This window comes from Prorops nasuta, unplaced genomic scaffold, assembly GCF_024137725.1.
Source record: "Prorops nasuta isolate Cenicafe-Biocafe unplaced genomic scaffold, Cenicafe_Pnas_1.2 PNAS00017, whole genome shotgun sequence".
Classification (NCBI taxonomy): Eukaryota; Metazoa; Arthropoda; class Insecta; order Hymenoptera; family Bethylidae; genus Prorops; species Prorops nasuta.
Window position 1 is genome coordinate 4,212,828 of NW_027116814.1, and position 21,029 is coordinate 4,233,856.

Sequence of the window (21,029 nt, forward strand, 5' to 3'; positions counted from 1 at the left end):
TGAGTCGTGTGAAATGTATCAATGAGGATGATCCTACTTTGACCACCGGATGTAAAACATCTCCAAGTCATCCTCAACGATCCCAATTTCTTCTTCTTGGTGGGCCTGATTGAAGTTCTCGAGAATAATGGCGATGTACATGTTGATCACTATCATGTAGCTTATGATGATGAAGGATGTGAAGTAGGTGATCGCCAGAAGAGGATATCCGCAGTCTCCGTTCATCTGTCGACTAGTAGGAGTGGGATCGCAGTCGGGTGGTTGGACCATTAAGGATTCTAGCACGTCGTTCCATCCAGCTGACGTCATCAGTCGGAAAAGAAGTTGCATGCTCCGACCGAAAGTCTCAAAGTTCACCTGTCGAAGAAGAAGGCCTCGTAATTCTAGGCTCCTAGATTTTAGAGGATATAGGGATTGATGCTATGTTTACCATATCGTCCAGTGCACCCTGTTTCCTTACGTGTCCGAACACAGACATACCGATGATGGCATAGATGAAGGTTATCAGGGCCAGCAGAGCACCGATGTTGAAGAGCGCTGGAAGACTTACGACCAATGCGAACAGCAGCTTCCTGATACCTTTCGCAGCTTTGATGAGCCTCAAGATCCTACCTATTCTGAACACTCTCACGACTCGCAGGAGCGTCGGCGACACGGGGAAGTCGATCATGATGTCCTCCATTAAAATGCCCAGGATGGACGCCAGGACCAGAAGGAAGTCAAAGAGGTTCCAGGGAACCGTAAAGTAATGATAACGAAGTCCTATAATCTTCACGATGGCCTCGAGACCGAAGACGGTCGTAAAAAAGGCATTGGACACCTCCAGAACGAAGAAGATGGGATGTGGCTGGTTGTAATGCTCGATGCCCATGGTCAGCATATTCAGAAATATCAAAACGAAGATTGCTATTTCGAATCTGCAACATTTTTCTCCATCGTTATTCCCTCTCGAATCTCTTTCAATTTATTCCAAAGGATGCGTACTCTGATTCGACTTGGATCGCGAACCTTCAATATTGATTTCTCATCTTTCACTAGGAGAGAGATTGTTGATACCTTGTTTATTGCAATTTTCTCAAACTCTTTTCTATTCAAATATATATACACACATATATACATATGAATAGAAAAGAGTAACATGCAATAAACTCATAGCCCTCGTAGTTATCTAGTCGCATAAACTTACGTTCGCACTCCGAGGCGAATTAAAGCACACATCGAGTATAAAATTGTCCAAAAGTGCTTTAATCACCTGCGAGAATTCGATAGATCGTAGAACATTGCGAGAAACTGATTCATCGGACGTTTTATTACTTTCTGTGGCTTTTTACGGCCGAGTTTTTTCATGGCAGTGTAGTAGTGTTTTTGACTCTCGGTCAAAAACATTTCTAGCACTCCACCCTCGTACTGAAAATTAAGGAGGAGAATATATACTCAAAAAATTATGACAGATGAATTTTTTAATAAATTCAGCCTATTGGATTCGTCGAAATAATAATTAAATTATAAAAAAAATGTACGAATCCAGTAGGAGAGCTTAGAACGACTCAACGTCGTGATATCCGTACCTTTTTCTTAAGCATATTGAAATTGTCTATAATGACTCCGATGAAAAGATTGAGTGTGAAGAATGAACCGCAGACTATGAATATAACGAAGTATAGGTAAGCGTACAAGTTGGCTTCCCTCTGCGGTTGCAAATCCACACCTCTGGCATCAACCGCGTCTTCCATCACTTCCATCCATCCCTCAAAAGTGGCAACTTGAAATAGAGCCAAGTAGGCAATTCCAACATGGTCGAAAGTGATCTTGCTATTCTCCCAGGAATAATTTTGTTTCAAGCAATCCTCCTTCGTGTTTACGATCTGTAATAATCGTGAACGATTCGTTAAAATTATACCAAATATATAGGCTTAAAAGTGGAAAAGAAAAAAACTGTAATAATTATTCATGGTTCTCTTACAGAGGTGTCCAATAGCTCTCCGTATTCGTCGAGGCATTTGAAAAACTTTCCACCGAAGAATTGCACTCCCATTATCGAGAAAATAAGCCAGAACACGAGACAGACGAGGAGCACGTTGAATATACTAGGAATTGCATACATCAACGCGTTCACTACGATCTGTGAAAAGAAGTATATGTATATATGTGTGTAATTTATTTTAAGATTTATCGAGAATCCTAGCTGCAGGAAAAATGTATAATTCATCATTTACCCTCATGCCTTGCCATCTTGATATCGCTCTCAATGGCCTGAGTGCCCTAAGAGTTCTCAAGGAGCGCAAAACCTTTAAGTTCTCGTTCTCTTCTATCAAAAGGCTAAACATGGATACCTGTGGATCACGAGAGAGAATAGAATAGATGGTTCATCGCAGGAAAATTTTCAGTATCATGCAACTGTTTTTTAATAGCTTTTCGATAAGTAATTAGGGACACCAGTCTTGATTGGTTTTTTAAAGCTAATTGGGTAATGTCAATTGCATAAGATTTATCGTGGCTCTTCATGGTCCATCTAGCAGTGGTCAATCGTGAGTTACGTACCTAAGTACACACTACTGTTCATACGTGTGTGTGATTATGTAGTATATCTCAGGGTACCACTTGTTTTGGCGAATATCGAAAGCATACGTGCATGTGTATTATTATTATAATTATATATTACATGTATCTGTATTTCTACATGAACAACTGGCTGTTTCGTGGCAAGTACTCGAGTATTCAAAGCAGCCTTCTATGTAACATTCAATGATGGAAGAAAGTCAACTCGTTATACACAGCGTTATAATTATAAATAGTACAACTACAAAAAGGTATATATTATATAATTCAATGCTGTAAAATTTGAACAAAGAATCAGAAGAAACATGAAACGTTTGTAACAGGTGTAAAGAAATTCTGATGGCAATTTACATTGGTTTTAGCTGAAGCAGTGGTATATATATGTATAATTGAGCAAGAAATTCGATGCTATATATAGGACGTTTCTTAATCAATGGTTTGCTCGTGCCGCAAGGGTAGTTTAATCTCGGTGCGATGTAAAATTGAAAAAAGCAGCATTATAAAAAATAGTGTGCCGATACTCGTTGTAAGAGTTATTTTTCACTGGACGTACCTGGATCCACGTGGGAACATAAAGCACACGAAGAGAAAAGAAGACGAAAAGATTGTTTAATGAATTAGCATATACACACACATTCTCGTACGTAATTCAAGTTACACAACATACGTCCGGAGAATTTGCAGGAGGAGAGGATGATGAAGAAACGAAGTGTGGGATAACAAATATAAGGATCGAACAGAACATCCTGCATGCCACAATGATCAGCGCTCGTTCCGACAACATTTAGGCAACTTTTGCGTGACCCTCGACATGCGTAGATCGATCGGTACTTACGAAAACGATTACAAAATCCAGGATTGTCCAGAAGCTGGTGAAATATTTACAGAAGCCTAGTGCTAGCCACTTGAGGAGCATCTCGACGCTGAACAAAGCGCAAAAGCCAAGATTGGTCCAATAGAGAATCTTCTTGAGGAAAGGATTGTCGTCCAGGTAGATGTCCTCGAAGCAGAGCGTTATGGAGGATGCAAAGATCAGGACTAGGATCATCCACTCGAACGCAGGAGTATCCACCACGGAAAGAACGGCGGTGCGGACTTTGATCCACTTGTGGCCCATATCAGTGGCGATACAGCGGTTGATACAACTGCATCTGTTGCGGGAAATTATCAAAATGGAATAATCGATCAAAGATGAAGAAGAAGGTCTCTTGTTTACTTCACCCTATTTTTTTGCTTACTTTTGATAGCAGTGCTGTGGAAAGCAGTCTTGTGGTTCTTTATTGCGTTTATTTCTTCCGAATCCTGGAAAGGAACCCATTCCATCAATATAGCGTCCTTTACTGTCCCTCCTACCACCCACGGTCAGCTCGTCAACGTAGCTAACGAGTGCGTGAAGAGAACGTTTCTCCACGTGTTCGGGTCTCTTCTCCGGTGATTTCTCCTCCTTCGGTACCGTTGATTCCTCCTCGTCATTATCTGCATCCTTGATCGGCTTCGTCACCTCCATCAGCTCCATCTCGATGCTCTCATCGACAGGATGATTCAAGCTCTCTTGGTACGACTTGTTGTACAAATTGTCCTTGGACAGACTTAACACCGTCTCCTGAATCGCATACTTCTCCTTCCCGGATTTGTCCATAACTTGGCGAACGATCTGCTCGAGCTGCATGTTCCTCTCGTTCTCCGAATTCTCCTTCCGGTGTTTCTTCCTCCTAACGATTGAACGAATTCGATCGAAGGATCTGGCCAGTTTCGATTCCTCCCCCACCTCCTCTTTCTTCTGCTTCAGTTCCTCCGAATTGAAGCTGTTGAGCAACAGAGCCAAGAAGAGGTTGAGGACCATGAAGTTTCCCATAACTAGAGCTGGTAGGAAAATTGCGAAGCAGGTTCCTGGTCCGTCCTCTTTTTCTGCACGCATGCAGTCCCACAGTGGCTCGATCCATTCACCACAGAGGATCCGAAAGATCATCATGAACGAGTGGAAGAAGTCGTTAAAGTTCCAACGTGGTACCGGATCGGGGTAGAACTTGTCGAGGGTGTAGTCCTTGCTGAACAATTGCATACCGATTACTGCAAAGATATAGATGACGATGACCAGCACGAAGGTGAGGTTCCCCAGTGCACCGATAGTCGAGATTATGATACTCAGCAGGACCTTCATCGTGGTCCAGGACTGTGCCAACTTTAGGACTCTCAACAACCGCAGTCCTCTTATGACCGATAGACCATCCACCAACTCGAACGTCAGGTCGATCAACGAGGCTGATACGATGATCAAGTCAAAGTTATTCCAACCGTTGTTGAAGAAATCTTTGCTGAGGGCCAGCAATTTCAGGAAACACTCGAACGTGAAGATACTCGTGAAGACCTTGTTCCCAATATTGAGGGCTTGCCTGATCGATTCGCTCATGCCATGATGCTCCAACGCCAGGAATCCCGTGTTCAGAACGATGCACAGTGTTATCATCAGCTCGAAGAATGGATCTCTCACTACCTGAAGACACGAGAGCTTTGAGATATCGCGGCCATCCGGTTAGGTCTATAACTCTAAAGCATACATATGTATATATATATATATATATACATACTTTGTATAAACAATTTTGAAAACGAAGCCATCCTTCGTAGTCCACGCAGCACTGTATGCATCTGTCGCAGTTTCTGTCCGGAGGATCGTCTGCAAAGAGGTTGTCCTCAAGGTCGATAAGAAATTCTTCAAATCGACTAGTGTTTATTTATATTGCCTACCTAGGACTACCAAATGAGATGGATATCCAGCTCGCAAAGTGTACAGTTGTCTTTTGTTTTTGACGCCATTACACCTGACCACCCTGTACTCTCTGCTGCTAGTCCTAACAGATACGGTTACGGGAGGATGTTCCAGGTGCTCGGTCTTTCTCGCTGGTTCCGATCTACGCTGCTCCATCAACAGTTTTTCCGGCCTCTCCGTCCGATGTTCCCGCCTATCGTGTCTATCGTGTTCCTCGGCGGAAGTGACGTCATCCCCGTCGTGATCATCGACCACTCCCGAGTCATCCAGCGAGGACTGTTGGTTGCTGTTGTTGCTGGCCTGACGAGAATGCAGCATTCCCCTATGTGGAGCCAGTCGATGTACTACGTTCTGATCAGGGGGAGGTCTGCTTATCACGTTTTGCAGTGGCAATTGTGTGGGACGAACGCTGGAATGTCTTGGGCTTTGGCTCGGTGTTGGAGTCACCGATCTGCAAAGTTTCGGAACCTTCGTTTTATTCATCCACGTATCTCGTCGACTCATCTTTCATTAATAACCAAACTTTCAACTTTACGCGTCTGTATATATATCTACACAAATGCTGACGCTTTACTAATCAGCAGATCTTCGTCATGAAAAATAGCAAAAATGAAGATCACAGCGATGTACGTTAATTTTAAAAAGACTTTGGTACCAGTTTTTACACGTGTGACATAATTATGGCCAGAAGATAAAAACCTGCTACGTGCACCGCCATTTTTCTCCTGGCCAGCGGAGCTCCGGCCACGCTTTCTTCTTCTGGTTTTCTTCCGCACGACGCTGCTCAGCAAAACACCCTTCCTCGCGTCTATTTTTTTCTGCTTCTCCTTCTTCAGCTGCTTAATGTCAATTTTCGTCGGATCGAAGCTGAAGGTGGAGTCTTCGCGATGTTCGGTCAGATCCTTCCTGCGTTCCTACACAATAAAACGTTAAACTAGTTTAATAAAACTCCCCCGAGGCGTTATTGCGGCAGCTGCGCATCTTACTCTAACACTTTTCTCTCTTATATATATAGTACAACTGTTGCAATTAAAGGTTAAATCTCCTTCACTGAAATGCCTTAGTTTTAAAGCAGCTTATTTACAAATTGGAAGAAATCCAATTTCCCTTGTCACGAGGTTTCAACAAGAATACTTCTTCCCCAATCAAGGAAACTGCTATCAACCGTTATTTCCCATTGATATAAAATGGACTTGAGAAAATTTCAAGGTCAATAAGCTTTTCTTATCAAATTAATATCTAATATCACTCTCGAAAGTGAAGAGCATCAATGATGCAGTTGTTAATCGTTTCGAGGATCAGCTTCAAAATGGAAGGACCATGCAGGGACCACTTAGTTGGAAGTTTCTTCATTTCTGAAGAAAACGAAGGTATTTCAGGCCATCGTGACACTCACTTCGTTCGTTATTTCAGCTTCCTCCTCGTAGCTCAGAGCCACCACGGCTAGCATCAGATTGATCAGATAAAACGACCCAAAGAACACGACCACCGTGAAGAACGTGACGCTTATAGGTCCACACGCTGATAGTACCTGTTAATCAAAAACCAATTTTTAGAAAAACTGTTTAGTCTCGTTAGCTTTGATCAATTTAAATGAATCGTCTCTAAGGTATCCTACTTATTCCTGCAAGCTTCGATATACAGCCACTTACCAGCGAGAGTACTTGACGAATCACTGTCTTGGCTTTAAAGCACTTCTATTGCCTCAAAGTCTCTTAACTTGGAATTCCGGGACTAATAGGGATAATTTTTCAAAGTATCGATTACATTATACAGCATAATAGAAAGATTTGCTAATTATTTACAGCTGGAGTGAAATTTAATCTTCTTGCTCCAAATTCTATCTGGATAACAATTATTTTCACAATGCATTTTTATCATACTCTGACTAAAAGTAATTAAAATTTTTTCCTCGTTCTACGTTCAGCTGTTATTGTACATATACTAAAAATAAATCATGCTAACTATATGTTTATTCGTTTACATATTTAACAGAAATAATAACGAGCTAGCGTGATTAATTAGGAAATTGATTCGATTTCTATTATGCAATATTAATCGTGGTGGTTGTAAAGCTATTTGGTACGATAGCTGTATGGAGCTTTTTGCAGGTGCTATTAGTGGTATTGCGTGCAATGACAAAGTATTATTAGTGGTCGAACAGACCTTGTTATAGACGTCCTCCCAATAATCAAGGGTAATCAGCTGAAATGTGGTAAGCATCGACCACAGGAAGTTATCAAAGTTGGTGTAACCATGGTTTGGATTTGGGCCAACGCAAAGGCAGGTGTAGCTCTCGTTGCAGTGCCTAAAGTCACAAAAATACAAATGGTACGTGACTCGATTTGTTACGTCGGTGCAACTTTAACCAAGATCATCTAATGTACTTCAGCATAGTCTCTATAATTTGTCAAACGCATTAATCGTACAAATTAAAGAATAAAAAAATAATTTTCTAGAATAAACAATTGATTTGATTTAGTGTACAGAAAAAAATATAATAAACTTGTTTCTTTTAGCTATGTATATATATATATATATAACATAAGCTTCGGATGACAATAAGGGGGAAATGAGTGTTCGCTGTAGGTCGATACGTACAGCATCGGATATCGGAGCCCTGGGTCAGCTTATCTTTGCTGATGAGGACAAAGACAAAAGCTATGATGGAAGGGTTGGGGAGGGGGTGAAAACTGACTAACCTGGCACCAGTTACGTTGCCACAGATGATGGGCTCCTCGTCGTCGTTGAACGCCCAGTTGGACGAGTTCCAAGTCCACCTGTTGGCGATAGGAAAACTCTCTTAGCGTTCAGTGGACCCTGGCCCTGCAGTATATATCTATCTCGCGAATAAAAGAACGTCCGAAACTTCCGCGAAACCCGCCTCGTCCCTTCGCTCTTCAGCATGTTTACCTCTGGCAATCTGCCACTTGATTTGTTTTTCAAGTATATCCTCCACTAAAACCCACTACTCTGTCTTACATTTTACATTTCGCTCACTACTCGCTTATCTTCATCTTCCTTTACAATCTTCCTCATCCACCATCCCTCTTCATCATCCTCTTCAGGGTAACTGATTTTTCAAAAATTTCTTTCTTTTCTCATTTTATTGTGATATAGATACACTAGAAATGGGAAGATAATAAATTTAGTCGAATAAATTGTTCGAATTAGCCAATTTCCTACAGTGATCGAATACTGATTCTATTATGAAAGGGGGGGGGGGTCATTAGTAATCGGTGGATTTAATTACGTCATTCGATATTCGTTTCGCGCAACGAGAGTTGATTTATTCTATCGGGACGATTTAACTAGTAATTTGGATTTCAGCATCATTCTCCTACGTGATTTACCGTAAAGCTGAAGAGGAGAAATTCGTGATACATGCTTCTGTGTTAGCTACCGCGTATCGTCCGTTGTTATTCCATAGGCCTTTTAATAGCAGCCTCATTACTCTTGAATAATTTTAACGAAGCTTAAATATTGACTTGGCGGAAATCGATAGGTCGTTGCGGTGGTTTCAGGCTCGTAAAATTTTCGCATCACCATATATAGGTTTCGCGGATAAATTCGATGCTGAACTGGCTGTGGTACGCGATATACCTTATCAATTTGTTAGATGCGAATAAGTCTTGGGCGAATGCAGAGGGATAGAAATTGTGTGTGGGAGAAATATCGAGATTCAGTGAGTATATATATAGCAAAGAAAAAGATGTTGCTTCATTGCTCGACGTAGTACGTCGTGAGAAGCTTTATTGTAACGGAGGGATTCGATTTTCTCGCTAGAATTCTTCCGATCGTCTTCCACCTTGCAGTAAAATCTTTGAAAAGTTTCCAGAAGTGTGGCAAACGTACATATAAAAACGTCTGATTTCGAAGTGTGAAAAAAGCTGTGGGAAATAAACTTTGGTTCCGTTAACTTTTTACTTCAAGGTCGTAGGAAGATGGTCTCTTGATTAATAATAATAATTAGCGGCTGATAATTTTACAAGCCACCTGTAATACTTTTGTTTAAAGAGTGCATCACTCTGATAGTCGACTGCAGGGGTTTTCCACGTCATTTCTTGTTGATTAAAAAAGTTCTTGGACGAGGCGGGCTGTGCAGAGTAGCGGTAAAATTGTTTGATATTTTTTGCAAAGTCGTTCCTTGGTGCAAACGAGGAAATCTTGCTTACTCATTCCAGGCGATTTGCGTCGTATTGTCCTGATGCTTGACGCATTTGTTTCTAAGCTCTCCCATGTAAACTTGCAAGGCGAACAGTGCGAAGACCATCAGGCAGAAGATCGTCAAGGTCATGACCTCTGCGAGCTGCTTGAAGCTATGCAGCAACGCGTTGATAATCGTCTTCAGGCCTGGAATGTAGAGAAAAACTCGGAATTAATCGATCGGCTGTCTCGAAGATTAACGACGTTATAATTACAATTTTTTCTCAGGACTTACTCTTACACGTAAATTTTGCATCAACCGACTTGCAAAAATGGGGACCGTATTTTAGACGACACGATCGGTTATTACTGTTAAATTTGGCTGACATTTCGCCGAGGCAAATCACTTTTGAAATAGAACCAATTACTGAAATAATCCTTGGGATAATTTAATTTATTCTCCTGATTTATCTTTCCCTGGGAAATATTCAGCAAAACTGACGAGAACTCGTCTTGAAATCAGGCTGCTCTAAATATTTCTTTACCTTTGGGAGAAAATTTTAGGCAAATATTCATCGGTTTTTTCGCTGCACACCTTTGAATAATTGTGCTTGGCTAGAGTATTTCGAAGATTCTCTATTCTCATTATTATTCTAATTTACGATAATTTTATTATATTTCTTCTCAAAATCTGAGACATCCTACCTCAGTGTTCTATCTTGTTTTGAAATGAAAAGTTGCTGAAAAATACTGGTGGTAAGTGCATGCCTTGCAGTAATATACATAATCGATGAGACAAAATATTTCATTCAAATAAATCATGCATCGAATTGTCCTAATGGAATTATTAACTTGATGTTACTCAACTTTAAATGGATTAAATTTCTTTCGAATAAAATACTTTATGAAAGTTCCATCAGTTATTGATTAAAACTGAGGGAATTATTATGTTGGGATGATTCAGTGCAGAGTTTATTCGAATCTAGTAATTTTGTTTTCTATGATGAAACTTTCTTCATTGACCCCTTTGCTCTCATATTTCAATGGCTGACCAATTTTAGATATTTCTCCTTGTACCAATAAAATATATCCAGGAATGGAAAAATTTAAACACTATATACAATTATTTTAAAGATATCTCTTCAAACAAGGGCAATGTGCATTCCAATAAACGCAAGAAAAATAGTAAAACAAACCGATTACAATCGTCAGGGTAATTAATTCTTGTAGAATTGCACTCATCTCGCTTTCCCTATTCTCATTTACATTTCCGAGCTCCGACGTGTTTACAGTCTGTTGATAGCCTGGAATACTTATCACAGTGACACATTCCACTGGGTGTTTAAATGCTTCCCCTATATATATATATAACTGAAAAATAATTTAAAATTACAAAACATTTAAAAACAAAAATATCGATCAAAATGAGTCTACAAAAATATAATTATATAACAATACAAATCGCAGACTAATAATAAAACAAAAAATAATAAAGAAAAAAAGTAGTAGTACCTAAAACATGTAAATCAAGGGATATAACGTAAAATAAAGTCGACATCTATTTTATCAGCTTTCGATGATATTCCATGGTTAAAAAAATGATCGATCATTTAATAGGTGGAAAAAAATATTTGCAGACTCGTTAGCTCGTGCCAGATTCTTTATTAGGGTCGATCAAGAGTCCAGTGAGATTGTTGTAAAGCTTTGAAGCAACATTTGCACGTTAACTTCCTGCGCCAGTAGATTTCCAAGAATGCATCGATCTTGAAAGCAAGCAGTCGACGAGCTCCACTCGAACGGCTCGTTAGAAAGCATTCATTGGTCGTCGGTGTTTAAGTCGCTCGAGATATAGGATGACGAGTGGTTTCTCGCATTGTCCCATAGACTGGTGAAGACTGGTCACTGGAGGACGCTTGGAGTATCATCCGTTGGGACTTAGGAGCGATTTTCCGCAATCCGCCAATGTCTCACAAAGCACCAGCAGCAGCAGGAGAGTATTTGCTCTCTCCTTTGCTCCTCTCATTCTCTCTTAATACCTCAACAAGTTAAATCCCAGCATCTTCATTGCCTTATCCCAGACCACCGCTCTCTTCGTAATTCGTAAACTCTGGCGTGTTTTATTTATCGCAGCAGATCCATTCTTCCTTATCGCGTAAGCCAAAACTTTCTCATTTCGAAGATGTCGGAGCGAAACTGACCTATTCCACTTGATTACTCGACTTTTCGGATGACTTCAGCACACAGCTTTTCCTTTCCAAAACTACCTGATCCCTTTGTCAATTTTCTTTCCTTAAACTCTAATATTTTATCCGTTTCTTTCTTCCTCGTGCACTACGTCACCCATCATTTCAGTCTTCCCATTTCTTATTTAGTGCTTTTTGCTTCAAGCTGATCCCTGGATCCCTGATGCATCGCAGAATTAAAGTTATTTTTTTGTTTCTGCTTTCTATATTTTATCTGGCCATTTTCCTCGATAAGTTTTCCCCTCGATCCTTGTCCGCTATTAAATTGTTCATAAGATCGTTACTGTCCTCGTCATATCGAACAGATTCGCTTGATTTAATTTCGCTCAATCTTCATTTGCACGTTGTTAAATATTAAAGTTCTGCTCAACGTTATAAACACTTGGCCTTTTTATTTTCACCTTGTCTCGAGCTAATATTTATTTCTATATTTACTTTACTTCAAAACTCAGTTTCGTCCAAGCATAAATATTTTATAATGCTCCTGGCCTTTTATCTTGCTCTCTTAAAAAAAAAACTCTCGAAATCCTTTATTTTCTTATTTTTTTAACCTTTCAGCCCTTTCTCGTATCTCACTTTGTAGATTTTTCACATTTTTCGCATTTCTACTAAGATTCCAGTAAGTTTCCAAAGTCTTTGGCTTCTTCCACTTGGTCCTGCCAAGTCCCTTCTTTCTCCACTTGATTCTTTCGTGTCTTGCTCAATTTTTCCAAGTAAAACCACTTGAAAGCCACGACTCCTTTCACCATTACTTTCATTAATTCTTGCCGAAAGTTCCTAAAAATGTTTCTCTTAATTGGGAGTTGACATTGATTGATAAAAAAAATATAAAAGGTATATCGTAGGAGCTTGCCTTAAGTCTATACTACTAGTCTGACTATTACAACTCTTTCTCTACTTTAAACGACATTATATTCTCTCCTAAGCGATAAATCTAAGCGATCCCAAGCGAAGCAATCTTGCAGGGACTTTTCGGCTCGTAAAAGCGTTTTACGTGACACTTTTACATGAATATGACACTACAATTAAACACATATAAGCGTGTTAAAGGGTTGGAGCAGGGATGAGGGTCGAGCACCGAGCAGCCATAAATCGACTTAATGGAGCATTGGGAAGAATACGCGGAATATTAAACGGAGCGCCAAGATTCGCGTGTGCCTTTTTTTTAAGAAAAAGAATAATAATAATACACGCGTGTACATACACACACATATAAACAAATTTGCACGAACTCGCTCAAGAATCACCATTTCCTATAGCCACCACAATTTGCTCCAAAACGAGGAATTTCCAACTTTGCCTTGGAAGGTCAACCGTGAAATTTGTCACGTAAGTTTGAATTGCGTGAAACGCGAACCTCTTTGCTCGCTCGCGTTCTTCTTTTTGCAAAACCCGAAAGAATATTGCAGCGAAGCGTGTAATTGCTATCGGTGCAAAATCTGCTCGTATTCAGGTCAAGGAAACAAAGCAGAAATATATCTGTCATTTTATAGAATTTAATAGAGTTGTCGATGATGATGAAGACGCATGGATGTAACGGTTACCGTAACAGAGCTGATTCGTCAAAATTGCTGGACGAGGAAGTAGTAAAATCTAACGTATAGTTACTTTTTATTTTCTCTCTACATATATATGTATACGTGGCAAATGGATGAAAATGGTGAGAATTTGACAAGGGAGCAGTCTAATTGAATTATTCTAACGCGGTTGACTGTGGCAAACGGGCAAACGAGAGTTGTTGAAAATTGTAGAACGTCAACAAGTGCAACGGCCAGTTTCATGGTCCACCAGCTCCTGGTTGCTTTATTATATATCGCATTACCGAAGCTGTGTGCACTCCGCATGTGCATGGCATCTATCAAAATCCAACTCGAGGGAATTTCTGGATGCTCGCTCGGCTTGTTTCACGTACGTGCAGTTTGTAAGGCCAGCAATCAGCATAACAAAGATGGAGCAACCTCGCTTAGTTCAACGGCGACACGAGTCTAGCGTTGATTTTGCACTGTCCATACACACGAAACGTTGCACTGCCTCAAGAATTCAATAAACGCCTCGTTAATTATCAGCCCGAACGCTCGGGCTTGTCGGACAGAGCGATGATAAATTTACTGCTGGTCCTCGCTCAAAATCTTTGTGATTACCTATACACATGGAAAAACTAATTAGTGATAAGAAATGAAAATTTTTTGCATTCTGCAATTTTTCCTGCTAAATCTTGCGCGATCTTTCAAATGCAAGTTATTTACTTGGAATTTTTGTAATAATTGGGAATATATTATTTCATTTAAAACACTGTTGGAAAGGACAAATTTTAAAAGAAATTAAATTCACTTACTGAAAATTCTGCTGTTTTCTCTAAAATGGACCTTTCATTTTTTCCCAGGCTCTTTGCTAAGTTGATGCACTGCAATTTTACAGTACATACTCTGCATACTAATGCGTAAATAAGAAAAACGTGATGTCTTCTTGATAAATTCAGAGTTTCAGTGTTTATAATGGACTTTGTTTATTACTTATTTTTTTAACATGAAAAAAAGAGTTATAATAAAATTCAAGGGAATAAGTGATAAATAATATTTTGACTCTTGGCGTAAACACTGATCTGTTTAATTTAATGCAACGGGTATGTATATATCCACGTAGGAGCAAGTTGTCCATCTTCTTTAAAACGCATCGAGTCACAACATTTTCTACCTCCTGTGTTATAAATGAAAATTCCTTTACTCACCCCTCAAAATATATCTATCCTTCCGCTCCAGTATCATCATTTTCCATTATACCGCCTCCCTCTCTCTCTCTCTAGTATATTTTCAATCTCTCGAAAAACCTGATCCTTTCAAAGGACCCTTCGTGATCAAAGCTTTTTCGAGACACTCCTCTTACCTAGGAAAATGCTACACAAAATCCTCCTTAATTCCTTGTAAAATTATCAAGTACAAAGCTTATCCACTTGTTTTCCCCTCTTTACATCCAAGTTACATAAATTAGTCGTACTATATTGTTAGATTGAAATCAGCGTTAAAGCAGAGTTACTTCTTAAAATCGTCCTGCAATTTCTTAGAAAAAAAAAAAAAAAAAAAAAAAAAAAAAATGCGAGTGGTGCAGCATCACCGCAGCGAATGTAAAAAATGCATCGAACAGGCTGCAGGGGTTGTAAATACGCAGTTGGCTGCGACAGAGCATGTCCAGGATGCACCAGAAACTTTCCTATTTTCCGTGCCTTATCGCTTATCCCGCGGGTTTTGATTTCTATCCGTACGTGATTTACAGAAAACTTCTCCCAGGACATTACTCTACTTTTACATAGTATTCTGAGAATCCTTATTTCATCTCTTTTCTCGATTTATTTTCGTCTTCCAATTCCCTTGAGATTTTTTTCTAAATTATTCCCTTTTTTCTCTTTTTTAAATATTAGCAAATTTTATGACGAAGGAATTGAAAGGGTTTAATATATATAGTTAACAGAGTATATATATATACGTGAAAGCTTTTGAACGTGTCAGCTAAAAAAGCGATTATAAACGAGTTAGTTATTTCAGGTAGTTTTAAGCGCATTTATGCGGAATGATTTATAATTTATCATACTAACGACTCCTGCTCCCACCGAGCACCAGAGCAACCAATTCCTAACTGGGTGATCATTGATCTTCCGATCAAAGCACCTGTGGTTGTTCGCAAAGTGAAACGATGATTATTCGAAAAAGAAAAATGTCCTTCGGTGGAAAAAGTGGTATGTGTCAATGTAAAGCCAGACGTGATTCGCAAAGAGCAAAGGGCTCCCTTTATTCTAATGTTTATTTATCATTAAATAAACCTTTTGTTGTCACTGATATATTATTGCGATTCCACTCCAGTGATATCGACTTTTTAATATTAAAAAAGCCAGCAAATTACTAAATTAATCATTCGATTAATACGCTCGATTGCATTACGCTTATGCAAAGGGAAATTGCTGAAAAGATTCGCCAAATTTCCGTATGTCGGATGCATTTTTACACGTTGGCACATTTTCTTGCTACTCCGTACAAAGCAGCAGACACGCTTTAGAATTCCCTCGTTTAGTTGAATAGCTTTAAGCGACCAAGTATTTTCCGAATAAACCAGGCGCGGAATAAAGGCTGCGAGGAATCTAAAAAAAAAAAAAAAAAAAAAAAAAAACTGTAAAACTTGCAACGAAACGCTTGGTATCTCTTTAACTTTTAACACAAGCGCCAATTTATTATTCATACCGAATCTAAACTGTGCCAGCCAGTAGATTAACAAATGGAATAATCTTTCATTACTAGCAGCCCTCCCTTAGTTTATAATCCCCTTGATATATATATACATATATAAACTCAGTTTATTCATTAATAAACTTTGCGAGCAGGACAAGCATAAATATTGCAAATAAAATAAAAAATTGAAGAGCAACAACTTTAATTTTCCAAGTTTAAATCGATATAGAGGCAGGCTTTAATTAATTTGTAAAATATAGATTTATCATAGTTACCAGTTACATGCATCATTATAATACATTATACATATTTGACTACACATATAATGCACAATAATCGCTTTACCCTGTTTCATCTATGCAGGCAGCTTCACTTCAACCGTAATTAATTTGTCCATTGAACTGGAAAAACAGCGTTGTAGCTTGAAAATTATTAAAGTTAATTGTTTCTCTTCACAATGGAACATTTTAAATAGACTTTTTTCATTAGATGGATAGCTAGTGAATTTCTTTCTCGTTTTTTCATCGAATTTATTTCATGCTGGAACAGCATCTCGTATCTGTTGCAAGAAATGGAAAAATACGAGCCAATGGACATTGTTCCTCTCCCTATATTTCTTCTCACCCTCAACAATTTCACTTTTTCTACTGTGAGTGTGTAACTGTTCGCACAATGAAACTTTCGCGCCATTTCTGCTCTTAGTTATTTCTGATCTACGAGAAGATGAAAAGGAGCGTTGGGTAAAGGTTTCCCAGCTTTCGTTTGTCCTTCCCACGGAGTTATCGCCCATCGATAAATTTCTCTTCCATTTTTTCAGTCTCGTCGCTTTCTCCACAGATCGCTTTTATTTATTATAGCTATATATATATATATATATATATGATCCAACTTGTCCCTTTCAACATTTGACTCGCAAGTTGCTCGTGATTCATCACGTTTGCTTGCAATTTCGCTTATATATATAGATATACTCTATTTTTAGCTTGAATCTTACATCGTAAGTAGTACAAACTTAAATTGGTCAGACGTGGCTATAAAATTTGCAAATATTCTAATTTTCTTCTTCTTTCCATTAATTATTGTTCCCAGCTAGTACACAATCGTGGTACATCCGAGTCAAAGTAGAAACTCTAAATCATACCTCTGCATCTGCTACATGGGAATATAACACGAGTACTTTTATCATAAATAAGCATCCATCACTTTTTATTAAACGTTGAACGACTCCAACTCTATGATATATAGTTTTTAATAAGACTCGAGTTGATACGAGCACTAAAGACTGTACTTAACTTGCTAAAAAAGAAAATGAAAGTTTTCAGTAGTAAAATCGATGCAAGGCCAGCCGATAAATTTGATCAAAATTGAAGGCATTTAACGAACGAGTTGATCCTCTCTGATGCTTCTGGCAAGATTCGAGAGAACAAGTCAACGAATTTATACATACCAAAGAGAGATAAATCAGGTGGAATACTTTTGCTGCTGGTATCGTTCGAGTCATAAATTAGTCTGGGACGTGGCGGAAATCTGTTTCTTGGAGATACTATCCATACCAGGGCATAATTTGATAGAGCCTTCCAAGTCCCAGGAGGTTACAAACCTGACGAGTGAATATTCCAGTAATGGATTGCTAATCCCTTGCAATATGCAATTTCATTCATCAGGGAATTGAGGAACGCCATTGAAAAACAAAATATCGATGTTTAATAACATGAAATGTATGATTAATTTTCTTCCTACCTGCTAATTTACCACCAGTGTAACAACGAGTAAAGTTACAGAATCGAGTCAAGTTTACATGCTATAAATCAAAGGTACGTGGGATTAAATTAATTAATTCGAACTTTATTTGGCAAATAAACTTAACAACGCTCTAATATCGATCGAACGTTCGCAAAGAAAGCACGAGCTTTAAATTTCAATCATTGGGACAAAAGTGTGGGAGAGTGCTAGGTATAATTTGTCAATTTTAAAGTATCTATCAATTTAACGAGGAGCATTGGTTGCAGTAAATTGCAATCGTAAAGAGTTCCTCCCCTTTCCAAACGTCTTTATACATCCATTTAGCATGCACGTATCGTTAAAGCTGACAGGACAATTAGGAGCTGTTTTTAGCTAAAAGAACCTGTTACTTTGTAGTCATAATTTAGCAACAAAATATCACCGAATAAACGTTACGTAACAAGCACATTTTTTCATTCTTTTTTGCCAAAGTAAGTTTTTAGTTTTTGGAAAAAACGTAGTAAATGTTGAGGTAATGAACGAATAATCCCAAGTTGGTCAGTGGAAACCATTTAGGACTTTGCACCGCGTTACGTTCGTTCGTAAAGAGCAGTTAGGATTTCTGTTAGAGGCGACAGCTGCTAAATATTCATTTAGAAACATTATATCGCGGCGACCAAGGTTTTCCAAAAGCTCGTTCCTCTCAAACGTCACGTTGATTTACACGTATATTATAAGATCTATTATTTATAGCTTTATCTCGCTCTGCATTATTGCTACCCCTATTTTCGGTCCCCCTTGACTAATCGACTGTTAAACTATCATTCCGGTTTTGCCACTCCGGAAATGTTAACCTCGACGTTTACACATCGGACAGACGGAGAGACACTGTAATTAGCTAACGCGAACATATCGGAAATTACTTTTTGCGCTCCTAGATTTTTCGCATTCGCCTCGAAACGCTTTTAATGAAAAATATACGGTTATCTCTATGCAAATAAAGTAGCCATTCTCTCGTTTTTCGACAATTCGCCAATGTATATTCATGAGTTTTTTGCTTCCAAGAAAATTCCTCTCAAGCGAATTATGCCTTTTGATGTTTGCTGTGTTCATATCGATTTAATTCTGAAGGATGTGCTTTTTCAGGTATAATAATTGTAACGATTTGGATTGTCTACTTGAAATTTTTTTCAGACACCTGTATAAGGTGATATACACGTACGAGAAACGTTGGTTGTTAATCAGAAACCGATTTCATTCTAAACACTGTGTTTTTTCAGGAATAATAATTGTAACGATTTGGATTCTCTACTTGAAATTTTTCTCAGACACTTGTCAGGTAGCATACACGTACGAGAAACGTGGGTTGTTCATTAGAAATATTCAATTGGATGAATTACCTGGCATGATGGACACAGTCTTAAGAGCTCTCAACACCCTGAACGTCCTGAGACCCGCAAGATTCCCGACCTCCATACCAATGGTAGCATAACCACTGGTAATCACCACGAAGTCTAACCAATTCCAGGGATTTCGCAGGTAAGTGTACTTGTTCAATATAAATCCCTTGGCTATTGATTTTATCACCATTTCCGCCGTGTAGATGGCTAGGAAGATATATCTGGAACAAATCAAATGGTTAGGTTATGTATACAAGGTTAATGAATAAATATAAAATCTAATCTTTCATCCACGTATCACTTTGTAGGGCCTTATGCAACGAATCAACAATTATCACGTGTAACGTTCGTTCTTACTTGCATTCAAAGTTTCTCGAATCAACGGTTTTCTGTTATGCAGTTTCGAAGGTTTTAATCGTAGTAGAAAGTCGAATAATTCCGAACCGTTCGGTTAATAAACATAAAGAAAGCTTCAACATATATTAGCTTATTCTTTCAGTAAGAAATTTAGTTACTTACATAAAAGGTTCTATGTAAAACATCGAAAGCACGCACTTGCTTTCTTGACTCATAACTGTTTGTCTCAAACTTAAGTACTGCGCATTCGCGTCGCGCAGGCTTGGGCCCTACTTTAGCTTCGGTAATATTCGGTATTCCTACGCCGAGTAACGGGAGTGGGGGGTTTTTCCCGCGCAAACTTCATCCCCCGCCTGATTTGAAATACTATATAATTAACCTTAATTATAATAATAATTATTTGAGCATTCTAAGCATTGAATTTTTATAATATTATTGTTTAATTTTGTTTTGCCATGGAATATACACTCTTTAATTCTTTAAGGCTTTTACAAATGCATAATTAGTGGATTTTCATTAAAAGATAATAAAGTATGGTAAAGTACAGTAGTAAAAATTCCCTTTTACCAACGGCTTCCGCTGTTACCTATTCCCATTTGCATACAATTTATAGCAAGAAATTTTTGACTTGTAAATAGAATCTTTGTATTTTTCTGCACGTTGCTTGTTCAAGTACGATTAATTCATTTGAAATGTTTAATATTTAAATTAAGCAAGAAAACGCACTAAAGTAGTGTAAAATGAATAAATTCAATTGCACAACAAAAAAATAAAGCATTTTACATTAAATCTTATGTAGGCACTTTTTTGTATACGATTTTTTACCTCTTTTTCAATAAATTTAATTCAAGAGACAAAAATATTTGTTGTAGACTAAAATCAGCAAAGATAATTAAATTTGCAATTCTCAAAAAATGAGAAAATTTTCAAAATATTTATAGCAGACTCCCTGTTTTCATGTTTTCCAAACTAGTTAAACTTTCGTTTCGTTTCAATGTGTTTTCAGGTTGATAAAGTTTGGGCATATTGAAATTGATTTTGTAAGATTAATATTTCTGTTTACCCCTTGTCAGGGTCGAAAAGAGGAGAAAAAGACAGAGTGTATCATCAGTGGAGGATGTTTGTGTTCAGGTTCCATTCATACATACAGGTCTCTAGTAAAAATTATTTATCGTTCTTCGTGTTTTTCGCAATTGCCTCGAAATCCACGAGTTTCTCCAACTGTCTTAGATCCGCATAAAAGTTCAGTTTCTTCTTCGAGTGGCACAAGCACCTTGACAACACGTAAGTCATCGTTTCACTTTAAAAATTCTCCACGATATATTCTAATTCGTATCCTTGAATAAAAACAACAACAAAAAAAGCATAAAAAATACTTTTCCCTTTAATCCAAAATTAATTTTAAACTCTTCCCACTAGTCAAAACGTTTCCAAAATAATTATGAATCTTCTAATACTTGTACAACTGAAATTACGAAAAAGAAAGCAATCTCTCCTTTCACGAGTAAAAGATTGATGGAATTTTTACAAATGGTCTTAGTTTCGACGAAAGGAAAAATCTTCGAGTATGCAGATTGGACTTTTGGCACTAAACCAATAGAAGCATCAAGGTGAT

At 38.2% G+C, this 21,029-nt stretch overlaps 1 protein-coding gene across 1 annotated transcript in view; it reads right to left on the reverse strand.

Annotated features, from left to right (window-relative positions):
• LOC136779616 (sodium channel protein 60E-like) overlaps positions 1 to 21,029 on the reverse strand; it is a 71,602-nt gene that overhangs the window by 7,599 nt on the left and 42,974 nt on the right. Inside the window, exons 3-18 of the mRNA XM_066737301.1 lie at positions 19,058 to 19,278; positions 9,505 to 9,682; positions 8,032 to 8,109; positions 7,496 to 7,637; positions 6,726 to 6,860; positions 6,029 to 6,243; positions 5,308 to 5,780; positions 5,148 to 5,236; positions 3,798 to 5,053; positions 3,395 to 3,710; positions 2,217 to 2,333; positions 1,964 to 2,122; positions 1,569 to 1,865; positions 1,253 to 1,407; positions 431 to 917; positions 38 to 357 (exon numbers count right to left, since the gene is read on the reverse strand). Coding sequence (XP_066593398.1) covers positions 38 to 357; positions 431 to 917; positions 1,253 to 1,407; positions 1,569 to 1,865; positions 1,964 to 2,122; positions 2,217 to 2,333; positions 3,395 to 3,710; positions 3,798 to 5,053; positions 5,148 to 5,236; positions 5,308 to 5,780; positions 6,029 to 6,243; positions 6,726 to 6,860; positions 7,496 to 7,637; positions 8,032 to 8,109; positions 9,505 to 9,682; positions 19,058 to 19,278 — 4,638 coding nt within the window. The remainder of the gene's footprint in view (positions 1 to 37; positions 358 to 430; positions 918 to 1,252; positions 1,408 to 1,568; positions 1,866 to 1,963; positions 2,123 to 2,216; positions 2,334 to 3,394; positions 3,711 to 3,797; positions 5,054 to 5,147; positions 5,237 to 5,307; positions 5,781 to 6,028; positions 6,244 to 6,725; positions 6,861 to 7,495; positions 7,638 to 8,031; positions 8,110 to 9,504; positions 9,683 to 19,057; positions 19,279 to 21,029) is intronic.